Source organism: Leuciscus leuciscus (assembly GCF_965113295.1).
Source record: "Leuciscus leuciscus genome assembly, chromosome: 8".
Classification (NCBI taxonomy): domain Eukaryota; kingdom Metazoa; phylum Chordata; class Actinopteri; order Cypriniformes; family Leuciscidae; genus Leuciscus; species Leuciscus leuciscus.
The window spans coordinates 12387827-12400498 of record NC_138732.1 but is presented as its reverse complement, the minus strand read 5'-3'; the positions used below and the strand labels follow the sequence as shown (position 1 = coordinate 12400498).

Sequence of the window (12672 nt, the reverse complement as noted above, 5' to 3'; positions counted from 1 at the left end):
GAAGCACTCTCATCTAACCCCATTCGTTCCCGCTTTCTCCTTCCATCAACGGCTCCTGTCATGCTCCCTTCCCCTCCCTTCGCACTCTCCTCCTCTCCTTCCCTCCCTCACTCGTTTCTCCCCCAGTGTATTAAAGGCTTTGACGCTCTCAGTAAAAAGCTGATTTATTTTGTGGAGGTATCGATCGCTCTCTGCATTAAAGATTATAATTCATTACCCCAGCCCTTTTAATACATTAAACATTCAAAATAAAAATAAAATAAAATCGAGGTAGGTGAGAGGAGAGCACTCAGACACTGTCCACTCACACATGCACACACGCTCTCCATTTCAATCATAGACACACACTTAGAAAATTCAGCCACCATTTATGTATATATATATATATATGTGTGTGTGTGTGTGTGTATATATGTGTATATTTATGTATATATATATATATATATATATATATGAAGAGTTCAGATGCAAAAGCCTCTAAATGCCATCTGAAATTTTCTTATAGAATGATCATTTTTATCAAGCTTGTGTATTTAAGTTCAGTAATTTCACTTAAATGACAATTAATAGGTAATCTTCATTGCCATTTAAGTGAAATTATTGAATTTAAATATACGAGCTTGATAAAAATGATCATTTTATAAGAACATTTCAGATGGCATTTAGAGGCTTTTGCATCTATATATATATGTGTGTGTGTGTCTATCTATCTATCTATCTATCTATCTATCTATCTATATGTGTGTGTGTGTGTGTGTGTGTGTGTGTGTGTGTGTGTATCTATCTATATATGTGTGTGTGTGTGTGTGTGTGTGTGTGTGTCTGTCTGTCTGTCTGTCTGTCTGTCTGTCTGTCTGTCTATCTATCTATCTATCTATCTATCTATCTATCTATCTATCTATCTATCTATCTATCTATAAGAAGTAACCTAACAGTTGACAGTACCCATAGACTTCCATAATAAAAAAATAAAAAATAAATACTATGGGTCCATCAACTGTTTGGTTACCAACCATCAACTTGAGATTGAGTAAATGATGTCAGACTTTTTCATTTTTTGGTGAACTATCTCTTTAAATCAGTTTGGGTGGGCAGTGATCAACCAGTCAAAACACTTGGTAAATTAGTAAATGTAAAAGTAAACTCATTTCGGGCAAAACATAAGGTCAGGTTTTGCATGGGCAAGATAGCACCAACACATTTTTCTAAAACAGTTCCTTAGCAGACACTTCCTTAACAATGTACATAAAGCGCATTTCATGAAAATGGGGAAGATGGCTGATACACAAAACAAGCTAGGCCTCAAAACCAGAGGAAAATGCCACAGAAACAATGCAAGGCAGGCAAAATAATTGCAAATGCATGAAAAGATCCATCAAAGGCACTGCTATAGTCCATTCAGTGTGGGCAGAGCATTGTACAAATACAAGATTTATTACAAAAATAGAACCAAAGAGGATGGAGATAAAATGGATCATTTTATAATGGAGTGAATAGGCAATCATACAATGCCCACAATTGCAATGCCCACAAATGACCCACTGTTCCATTATAACACTAAGCACTCTATCCTCCATCTAGTATTTTTTTATTTTATTATTATAATCACAAATGCTGCATTTATGGCTAGTACATAGCAACTGACACAATACTTTTTATTGACGTAAATCAGAACAGTATATCTATGTTCACTTCGTTTTTTGGTTAATTAGTTTTAGTACAAAATAAAGGTCTGGTTCACATCACCAAGGACTATAACTATAACAGTAACGATAAAGACAAAGTTCTAAAAATCATTCTAATTATAAAAGGAAAGCAGAGTTCACACCACAACTATAAAGATAAAGGCACAGAGAAACAATATCGTTGGAATCACTTTCAGATATATTGTTTCCCAGCTGATGAACGATAAAAGACAATCAGAATCAATCCTGCTTTAAAGAGCACGAGCATTTAAAGTGGCAGACGACAAAATTCCAGCAGAACAGAACGATATGGTCCCCTGGTGTGGACGTTATGCTAATATCTTTACATCGTTATTGGTGTGAATGGGCCTTAACACAGAATGTTTATACCAATGAGCTGCTTTTTAATTGCTGTTACATAAAAATGCGCTGACGTTGATTGCTGATTTTTCTGTATCGCGCATGAGCGCTGTGTTTTTAAGAAGTTAACGTTTTAATAATTGTTCTAATTCTACAAGAATATGGAAATTCCACTCCACAGCTATAACGATAACAACAGAGGAACAGTGTCGCTGGAATCACTTCAGTAGGATTTTTTTTTTATTCAGCTGCTGCATCCCGACTTTTTAAACACAGAATATATGGAGATAGCAATGTTCAGCACCATGTTGCTGCAAAGTAATGTGGTAAACAAACCTATTTTGTCTGCCTCCATGTGTCCTGGGACTTAAATTAAATTAGATATGGGCTACGCTACACATTTGTCTGACAGAAAGAGATGATATCACCTCTCTCACACAATACAGTAAACATATTTAATATTTCAGTAGACACCAACAAAGAGACACACTGGCTGTAGGTATGCTTTGCAGGAGATGCAGCTTAACTCGTCTTCACCGATGCTTCACTAAAAATAATTCTCTCACAATGTGTCAGCTGCAGTGTTTACTGGTGAAGAACAAAAGTAAACAGTGTATTTAATTAAAGGAATGGTATTGATGCACAGAAAGGCTGTTACCTAAATCCACCTTCACTCTGCGCCTCCGAGAAGAAAGAGCAAATTCTGGTACATTTTAAAAGTCAGACTATATTCTTTGATGAACATTCTCCTCATGTGTAACTCTACTTTAAAAGTCCTGAGGTCTCCTTCCCCCTACCTTCTCTCCTCCACCCGAGTTTATCATCTACTCCCCTTAACGCTGGTGTTTCTGGCTCTGACAGGCTTTCAGCTAGTAAATCAGTGAATTGATCTTGAGGGGCATCAGAGTGTCCTGGGTTCTGCTAAAGATCCATTTTCATTTCACAAGCAGCCCCCCACGCCCGCATCTCCTCCAGCATCCATAAACATCAGCAACCAACTCCTGCTAAGCCCATCCGACTCCAACACTTACACTCATTTACTGGATCACCCGCTCTCGGTATCCCGCAGTCCTGCCTCACTTTGGATTCCTATGGGGGAGTTCATACATGGGTAGTTAGTTATCTTACAGACTAACGGATGCCTTGGGACTTGTGGGGCCTAAAGCGACACAATCACACTTTATTTTACACTAAGGAGCCAGTCTTTCTATTTATGTGTGAACAAATGCAATAGAATAATAAGAGCCTGTACATATACTGAAATGTAATATGCACAAATGGTTAAGGGTGGTTCTAGACAATTTCATCTTCACTTTTTGCTGGGGTTTTTTTAGCCTACATTAAGTCAAGTCAAGTCAAGTCAAGGCAAGGCAAGGCAAGGCAAGGCAAGTTTATTTATATAGCACATTTCATACACAATGGCAATTCAAAGTGCTTTACATAGAAGAAATTAAAATAATAAAAAGAAACAAGAATAATTAAAACAGTTTAGAAAAATAAAATGAAATACAATACAGTACAGTCGGACGAACAGCGGCACAGTGCTCATTCAGTAAATGCATAGCTAAACAGAAGTGTTTTGAGTCTGGATTTGAATGTGACCACTGTAGGAGCACATCTGATCTCTTCTGGAAGCTGGTTCCAGCTGCGGCTGGCATAATAGCTAAAAGCAGACTCGCCATGTTTAGAGTGAACCCTTGGTATTTCTAGCTGATATGATCCTAATGATCTGAGTGATCTGTTGGGTTTATATTCAGTGAGCATATCTGCAATGTATTGAGGTCCTAGGCCATTGAATGATTTATATACCAGTAATAATACTTTGAAATCAATCCTAAATCTAACTGGGAGCCAGTGTAAAGACCTGAGGACTGGTGTGATATGTTCATATTTTCTGGTTCTGCTCAGAATCCTAGCGGCAGCGTTCTGTATGAGCTGCAACTGTCTTATGGTCTTTTTGGGAAGGCCAGTGAGGAGTCCATTACAATAATCCACCCTGCTGGTGATGAAAGCATGCACAAGTTTCTCTAAGTCTTGTCTGGAAACAAAGCATCTAATTCTTGCAATATTTTTCAGATGATAGTATGCTGATTTAGTTATTTCTTTGACATGACTACTGAAACTAAGTTCTGACTCTAGTGTCACACCAAGATTCCTGACTTGATTTTTAGTTGTTTGACCCCTAGAGAGAAGGTATGCGTTCACCTTGAGAACTTCATCTTTGTTTCCAAACGCAATAACTTCAGTTTTGTCTTTGTTTAATTGAAGAAAGTTTTGACACATCCAACTGTTGACCTCATCAATGCATTGGCACAGGGAGTCAATGGGGCTGTAATCATTAGGCGATAGGGCTAAGTACAGCTGTGTGTCTTCTGCATAGCTGTGGTAAGCAATTTGGTTGTTTCTCATTATTTGGCTCATTGGGAGCATATACAGGTTGAACAGGAGTGGCGCAAGAATTGAGCCTTGAGGGACTCCGCATGTCATGGATGTCCACTCAGACTTATGGTCTCCTATACTCACATAATAACCTCTCCCATCTAAGTATGACCTGAACCATTTTAGGACTATCCCAGTCAAGTCAAGTTTATTTGTATAGCGCTTTTCACAATACAGATTGTATCAAAGCAGCTTCACAGTATTAAATTAAAATAATACAACAAAGTTTGTTTCAAGAGGAATTTATTGATTGATAAAATTAAATTAAATATCCCCAAAATATCCCCAACTGAGCAAGCCAAAGGCAACAGTGGCAAGGAACCGAAAAACTCCATCAAGTGACTTAATGGTGTCCTAAAACTCCATCAGGTGCCTTAATGGAGAAAAAAAAACCTTGGGAGAACCCAGGCTCAGTCGGGGGCCAGTTCTCCTCTGGCATTTATGAGCTAAAGGCCGGATTGTAGTTTGAACTGTAGGATTATAAGAATGCCTGGCTGAAGAGATGCGACTTTAATCTAGTTTTAAACTGGGAGAGCGAGTCTGAGCAACGAACAGTATCAGGAAGACTATTCCAGAGTTTTGGAGCCAAATGTGAAAATGCTCTACCTCCTTTGGTGGTTCTGGATATCCTAGGTATGACCAAAAGCCTTGAATTTAGTGATCTTAAAGAGCGCGATGGATTATAGGGCGATAGAAGATCCGTTAAATAGACTGGAGCTAAGCCGTTTAGGGCTTTATAAGTCAGTAGCAATATCTTATAATTAATACGGAGCTTTATAGGTAACCAATGCAGTGATGATAAAATCGGTGTTATATGATCATATTTTCTTGATCTCGTAAGAACTCTAGCGGCGGCATTTTGGACTAACTGTAGCTTGTTTATTGAGGATGCAGGACAACCAGTTAATAAAGCATTACAGTAATCCAGTCTCGAGGTCATGAATGCATGAACTAACTTTTCTGCATCAGAAACTGATAGCATATTACGTAGCTTAGCAATGTTTCTAAGGTGGAAAAAGGCTGTTTTTGTAACGTATGAAATATGATTTTCAAAAGACAGGTTGCAATCGAGTATAACACCCAGGTCTTTTACTGTAGAGGATAAAGTAACAGGACATCCTATGATGTTAAAGTTGTATTGTGCGAGGTTTTGTGGGCGGGTTTTTGAACCGATAAGTATTACCTCTGTCTTGTCTGGATTTAATAAAAGAAAATTACGCGTCATCCAATCTTTTATATCTTTAACACACTCTGTCAATTTGGAAAATTTAGCGTTTTCATCCGGCCGTGATGAAATATATATTTGAGTGTCATCAGCATGACATTACACCTTAAAGTCAGCATGAAATAGAAGCTGAGATATTCTCTTCTTCCTTATTGTGATGTATAAGAGTGAAATGGCTTTTTGAACAAGAAAAGATGTAGAGCAGGATATATGAATAAAAAAAAAATTTGATGTGCACCGATAAAGCATGTATTATAAACTGAAATATTACATAAAGAAATATGGTGACTTTAAATTGCTGATGTACTACAAGTAACTAATTTAATGCCATTAATTAAACATGATTAAACAATAACTTAGCATCTTAACTTAGTGCCAATTGGAGTGTAACAAATTTTTATAAAAAAGAGAGAGAAAAAACACGCATAGAAAAATATTTAAATCCTGTTATGTAAACACCTGCAAAAAAAGCTGATTTTAATTTCCTTCTTACCTTATTTTGCCTGTGTCCCAAAAAAGCATGTTTGTAATAGAGCTGTACAGTTTGTAGTCCTAAATGCCAGAAGAAAATTTACCTTTTCGAATCACTTTCAATCCGTATCTAGCAACTGTGTAAATAATGTCGTAGAACAAAATGTGAAAGTCTCTTTAAGTAATGCTATCCCACAGACCTTATTTTACTGGGATTCTTAAAAACCTTTAAGAAATTCCCGAGGGAACTCATGGTGATTTAGCCTTCCGGTTTGAACAGCTCTATTAAGTAGGCCTAGAACTTTGTTATTAGCCTAAGCAGGGAGCCGTCAGGACCAAAGGTGCTGAACCAAGTATAAAACTTTCCCTACTTTCTCGAACCCCCAAATAGAAGCCAAACAAGGACGTTTTTATTTTAAGAGCATGTTTTAAAAAAGTAAATGTTAGGCCAGTTGCTGACGACAAAGCGAGCGAGGATGGATGCTGCTTGTTCACACATGCGTTTATGCAGCACTTTGAAATAAATTGAACAAAAGTGCATCTTTTCCGTTGTCTGGAAATCATTAGCATTGACATTTCGATGATCACCTTTTGTGATCAATGAGGAAAGTAAAAGTCCTGAGAGTTTTGAGTGACATGAGGATGGGGGAAAAAAATTTCGCAAATGCAATTTATAGATTACCTACTGACCAAATTTACATTCTAAGACAAACACCGTTAAACCTACAATAATAATGCAACTTAAAAATCAAAAAAAAATTGGGAAGTCACAATCAAATTCCACTTGGCTCTAAAACCCCTATGACACTCCTGGTTTCACCCACAAGATTAAACCAGATTGAAGTGATTACAAACTGTGACAGAACACCAGGATGAAATGGCATGGCCGCCAGTGATAGCGAGCTCCGTTTGACTGGCAGAATCTGGGGTTATGAGCCTGACGATACACACAGAACGCAGCTGGAGGGAACGAGAGAGAGAGAGAGAGACACGATAGGATCATTGAAAACGAGCACACGAGGGCATGGGAAAGAGAGATAAGGGGAGAGAGCAGCAAAAAAGAGAAGAGGAGCTCTCATCTGCTGTGGTTCTGCTGCTGGCGTATAAGATGCACTCCAGTGTAATCGTCACTGAAGAGTTACTATTTCAGCAGCGACCCCACACTGGCTGCTTTCACTGTGCCAGTACAGCTAATTAAATAACACTTTACTAAGAGGGCTAGAGAGAGGGACAGAGCTGGATTGCAACAGGGAGGAAAGGAAGAGAGAAGTGCTGATGGGACGGTGATGAAGTCTGGATTTAGGATAATTACTCTGCTGAGCTCTTCCTCCCTCTCTTGCGCTCCCTTTTTCTCCTCCGCTCTCATTATTTGGAGAAGCTTGCCTGATGACAGTATCTGAGCTGCCTGTCGCTTATTAAAAAATGAAAATTGCTTCAGATGAGTTTATTAAACTCATCTCTCCCTCTCTTTTTCATCTGCCTCCCTCACTCTCTCTTTTCTTTCACAGATACAGCAGCATGTTGAGATGAAAGGATACTCATCTTTTTTTGGAAAGGGCTATGAAAGATGCTCGAATCGTACGATACGAGTGTAGAAAAAAATGTCTAATAACAATTAAGAGTTCTCCTTTAACGAGGAATTTGACAAAATCAATCTGCATTAATATTTCAAAATATTTCATTTGTTCTAAATCCATTTGCTGACATTATACTATTAACTTGAAGGCTTACGGTGTAATTAATGAAAGTTGCATTAAGAGCGGCCCCAGTCATTAGTTCAGAGAGAGGAGTTGACTTTAATGAGGGTCTTTTATCATAGAGGAAGACAGAAAGTACATTGAAGAAGTACAAATAGTGCACTTTCATTATAGGTTAAGTGTTACAACCATTGACATACTCCTTTGGTTTTTTTGATTGCCTTAATTCAATTTTTATTTAACTCAATGAACAATATTCATGTAGGATATCTTCTATAATTTAAACATTAATGCAAGTGCAAATCATATAATTACAGGAAATTGTTCCTGGAAGGATTAATAATGAGAAAATGCCATATTTGAGACATGCACAGGTTTTCTGAAATTAACTGGAAGAATTTTTTTTTTTAATCTTATATATAAAGCTGTTTTTTTGTGTTTCACCTAAAAATGACAATTCCGTAATCATTTACTCATCCTCATGTCGTTCCAAACATGCATACATTTTTTTATTCTGCTGAACACAAATTAAGATATTTTGAAGAACACTAGGGTTCAAACAGCATTGGACCCCACTGACTTACATTGTATGGACAAAAAAACAAAAACAAGGAAGAAATGGATACATGAGGGTGAGCAAACGACAGAATTTAAATTTTTGTGTGAACTATCACTTATAAGCATACATTGTTATCAATATGAACACAAATTCAATAGCAGTATGACTCCCAACTTAAAGCAGATACCAATCACAGAAATCCAAGTAGCACTGGTTTGGTGAAATGAATAAATCAGGTGTTGTCAGGCAGCTGTTGTTGTTGCTTGTAGGGGATGCATCAGGTAAAAGCGAGACAGTGATGTGGCGGAGAAGCCGGTGTTGTGGCGTTTCCACAGCAACAGTGACATCCTCTCATAATTTGCTCTTTGGCGGTGAACCTGGAGGTGAAAAACAGGGTCTAATCGAGCACACATACACACAGCATCAGACGTCTACAAGAACACTAATGCTTTGAGAGTTCAGCCACTGTGTGAGATCTCAATAACACCATATCATAACTGTGATTATTAGAGCAAGGTTCGTCATGCAACATGTTACACATAAAATAAGGTGCAAATAAGTCAATATGTTTGGGGATGTTAAAATTGAGTAATATGAAATACTAAATTAGTCAGTGTGCTGATTTTGAATTAATTTCTTTTAACAATGTAAACACTGCATCCTTTAAAAATGCTAATGTAGTCAGTGTTAGTTTGTTATCAGTGCAGGCTACACACGTAGAGCTATCACATAATAATAACTTTAAACTGCACTAGTTTGTACTCTGTGTCCCAGAACACAGGGAAAAACAAATACATTGGCGTCACTGTCAGGAATAACAATTACCTGTCTGGTAATCTCACTGAGGGAGGGATGGATGGATTTGATGGTGAAAAATTCTTTTGATTCTTTTGATTTTTGAAATATATATATGTAAACTGGGAAAACTTTGTTTAGAAAGAATTAACATAATCAAGGGTCATTATGAAATGTAATAATTGTAAATGTCAGCTAAGAAAATCAAATCAATGTTAAAACAAAGTGAAAAGGGCACAGTAAAGAATAATGTTTGGGTGAATTCACTTTAAAAGCCCTTAAGCATAGGTGTGTGTGTGTGTGTGTGTGTGTGTGTGTGTGTGTGTGTGTGTGTGTGTGTGTGTGTGTGTGTGTGTGTGTGTGTGTGTGTGGATATGTGGAGACATTTTTTGGTCCCCATGAGGAAAAGAGCTTATAAATCATAAAGAAAGTTTTCTATGATGGTATGTTTATGGTTATGGGATAGAATATACAGTTTGTACAGTATAAAAATCATTATGTCCAAATAAAACATGGAAACCCAACATTGTTTGTGTGTGTGTGTGTGTGTGTGTGTGTGTGTGTGTGTGTGTGTGTGTGTGAGACAGACCTCGTGGGAAGTATGCAGACAACATTGTTTCATAGAGCTCTTTGTCAGACTTCAGAAACACACAGAAGATGACCCGGTCCAGCTGACAACAGATAAAAACAACAGAAAAAGAGACAAGAAATAAAAAATAAATGACCATAGAGAATATCACTTTTGAGCTGATTTTGCTACTGCACAGCAGAAGCATACAGTACTACACAGACACAAATCAGAAAATCGTAGCCGTAATAATATATCTTCACCCGAATTAAACTATACTCTTTTATCCTTACCACACACTCTAAAGCTATAGCAGGAATTCCTGAGAACAGAGTTAAAGAATGGAATAAAAGTGGCTGATTTCCAGAGAAAATAAAATAAACCTGCACATCTTCCCCTGCAAGTGCATTTCTGTGAAAGAGTTTTAGTTTGTTGTTACAACCTGAGGTATGCGTAATTTTCTTCTTCTGTGGTATGAATTTAACTTTGAACATTCCATAACTGATAAATACTGTTCATTTATCCTATTCACAGATTTTGACCTTTAGCTTCTCAGTCTTGTGTGAAGAGAGGGTCTGCCGAAAAAGAGCACTTGTGTGCAATCGGTTAGCATACTTTTTATGTCTGAGTCTTTCTAGCCGGAGAGGCGCAGTGCCAATGACCTAACTGTCCTTGACAGAAACACCAGCACCAGTCCCAAATGCTTCATGGCAAGCAACAACATAAAAAGAACACATTGAGATCCGTGCCAGCATCCTAGAACCTCCATTTCCATGACAACAGTGGTGAGGGCAGGTGGGCTGTTCCTGCTTCTAATCATGTTCCTGTAACACATCATTGCATCCAGCAAGCACTCCTACTCTGCCACTGAAATCTCTCTCACTCTCATTTTTCTCTCTTTGGTGTCTAGCATTGTCTTTTTTCCATTCCAGTTTGCCAAATGTCACTCTCTCTCTCTGGCTCACTCATGCTGGGTCGCTTTGTCTGTCTGATTAAGATTCAAAATGAAGCTTTATATTGCCAAAGCATTTGTAACATTATGAACATGCACATGTGTAGTGAACTACAGAAAAGAGGAGGTTAAGTTTCCCATTCGATGTTTACATGGTTTCTGGGTTAAAAGCACATGGCAAACCATTTACCATACACTATCAACAAGAAAATATTACCATAACGTTTGTTTATATTAACATACTATTCATGTTAAAACAAATCATATTAAAGTCTTACCAATTTTATAAGTTTTTAAAAAGGTTTCAGGTGCAAAACAAAATCTATTTGGTGTAGCTTTTATTTGTTACTACATGGAGGAGCACATTTAATTTGACTAAGCTAAGTGTTTACTAAAAAACGGCTCACTGACATTTCATCCTTTCAAGTTAAAGTTGATTCAGACATGAGTGGTTTTGTCCAAGTGGGCGAGCTTTTCAGTCTGTAATTAATTAGTCCGCCCATTTCCACCGGCCTGACGCATTCAGGTCGATTTTCAGACCGGCTGCGATCATAATAGTTGGGTGTTATCCTACTGAGAGTAATCAGCCAATCACAGCGACGTGGAGGCACCATCTTCTTATTTTTTCAGTTACCCCTAACATTCACTGTTAAAAACCATGGCCTTACGCATCAAAATGATTTTCTGTGGTGTGAATTTAACTTTGAATATTCCCAGAGCCGATCCTGACCTCCCTGGGGCCCTAAGCAAAATTCTGTTAAGGGGCCCTCCTACCTGACCCATGTAAACCATTTGCCATTGCCACACAGTCACACCTGACACCCCAGTGCTCCCACTCCTTTTAACTAGTACTAATGAACATGTAATTCCTGATATCAGAAATAGACATTGTTATTAGAAAAAGTACATTCTTAATATCAATAATTAACATTTTAAATAGTACAAATGTAATTATTGATATCAAAAATGCATCCTGTGAATGAATAAAAGCTAAAATAGCTTGCATGTCACTGTGTTTTAAATGATAAAAGCAATACTAGATGGTTATTATTTACTGAGCGATGTGCATCCATATTGACCAGTATGTCCAGCCAATAAAATTTTTAAATGCAATATAACCTATAAATCAAGTTAATGTCAATACATTGCTTTCTATCTTGCTTTATTGCAGAGTTGTAACTAAACTGACTTGGAGACTAGATAATCATTGTCTTGTTTTAATGAATGTTGTACTAGTATGTGTGCCTATAATGAGGAGTGCCATCACGCCCATATTGTATTGGTCCCCACAGATGTTTTGCTGGAAAGTGTGCGTTTCATTTCGTGCACACGCATATGAACGCATGTTTCTGTCAGGCACAAAGTCACAGAACATAGCCCTGGAAGTGGCCGGTGTTGTAAGCAAAGACAAAAACTTGCACTGCCCAGCTGGGTTAGCAAGACAGACAGACAGACTAGAGGTAGATGTACATCAACTTAACTTTACTGTTCTTTGCTGACATCAAACTTGGAGAGGAGAGAACACAAGTCGACCTGATTGCTGTTCCCGCAATTCACTCTCATGGTGTTTTTTTCTCTCTTTTCGTGACCAGAAGGATAATTTTCTCATCGATATAGTAAACTTTGATTGACGCGCTTTGACACGAGGGGGAGGCGGGGCCTTGAGAAATTTGCGGGGCCCTATAGTGTGCGTATAGGGCTGATCGGCTCTGAATATTCCATATAACTGATAAATAATGTTCATTTATTCACAGATTTTGACTGGTATCCGAATATTTATTACCTCCTCAAAGAAAATGATTTGATCCACATAATGCAATTTTAAAAAGAATGAAAATATAATAATATAATAAAAAAATAGATAATAAAAAATTCAAACCAAAAGTACCCTCTCTCTTTCATTCTCTACTATTCTCTCGGT

The 12672-nt window shown here is 37.6% G+C and overlaps 1 protein-coding gene across 2 annotated transcripts in view; it reads right to left on the bottom strand.

Moving 5' to 3' along the window:
- Positions 1–7956: 7956 nt before the first annotated feature.
- Positions 7957–12672, bottom strand: part of macrod1 (mono-ADP ribosylhydrolase 1) — a 61294-nt gene continuing 56578 nt past the window's right edge. For both annotated transcript variants that reach the window (XM_082177628.1, XM_082177627.1), the window contains 2 exons: positions 9821–9902; positions 7957–8813 (listed from right to left, as the gene is read on the bottom strand). In XM_082177628.1, the coding sequence (XP_082033754.1) occupies positions 8788–8813; positions 9821–9902 (108 nt within the window). In that variant the 3' untranslated portion in view covers positions 7957–8787. The remainder of the gene's footprint in view (positions 8814–9820; positions 9903–12672) is intronic.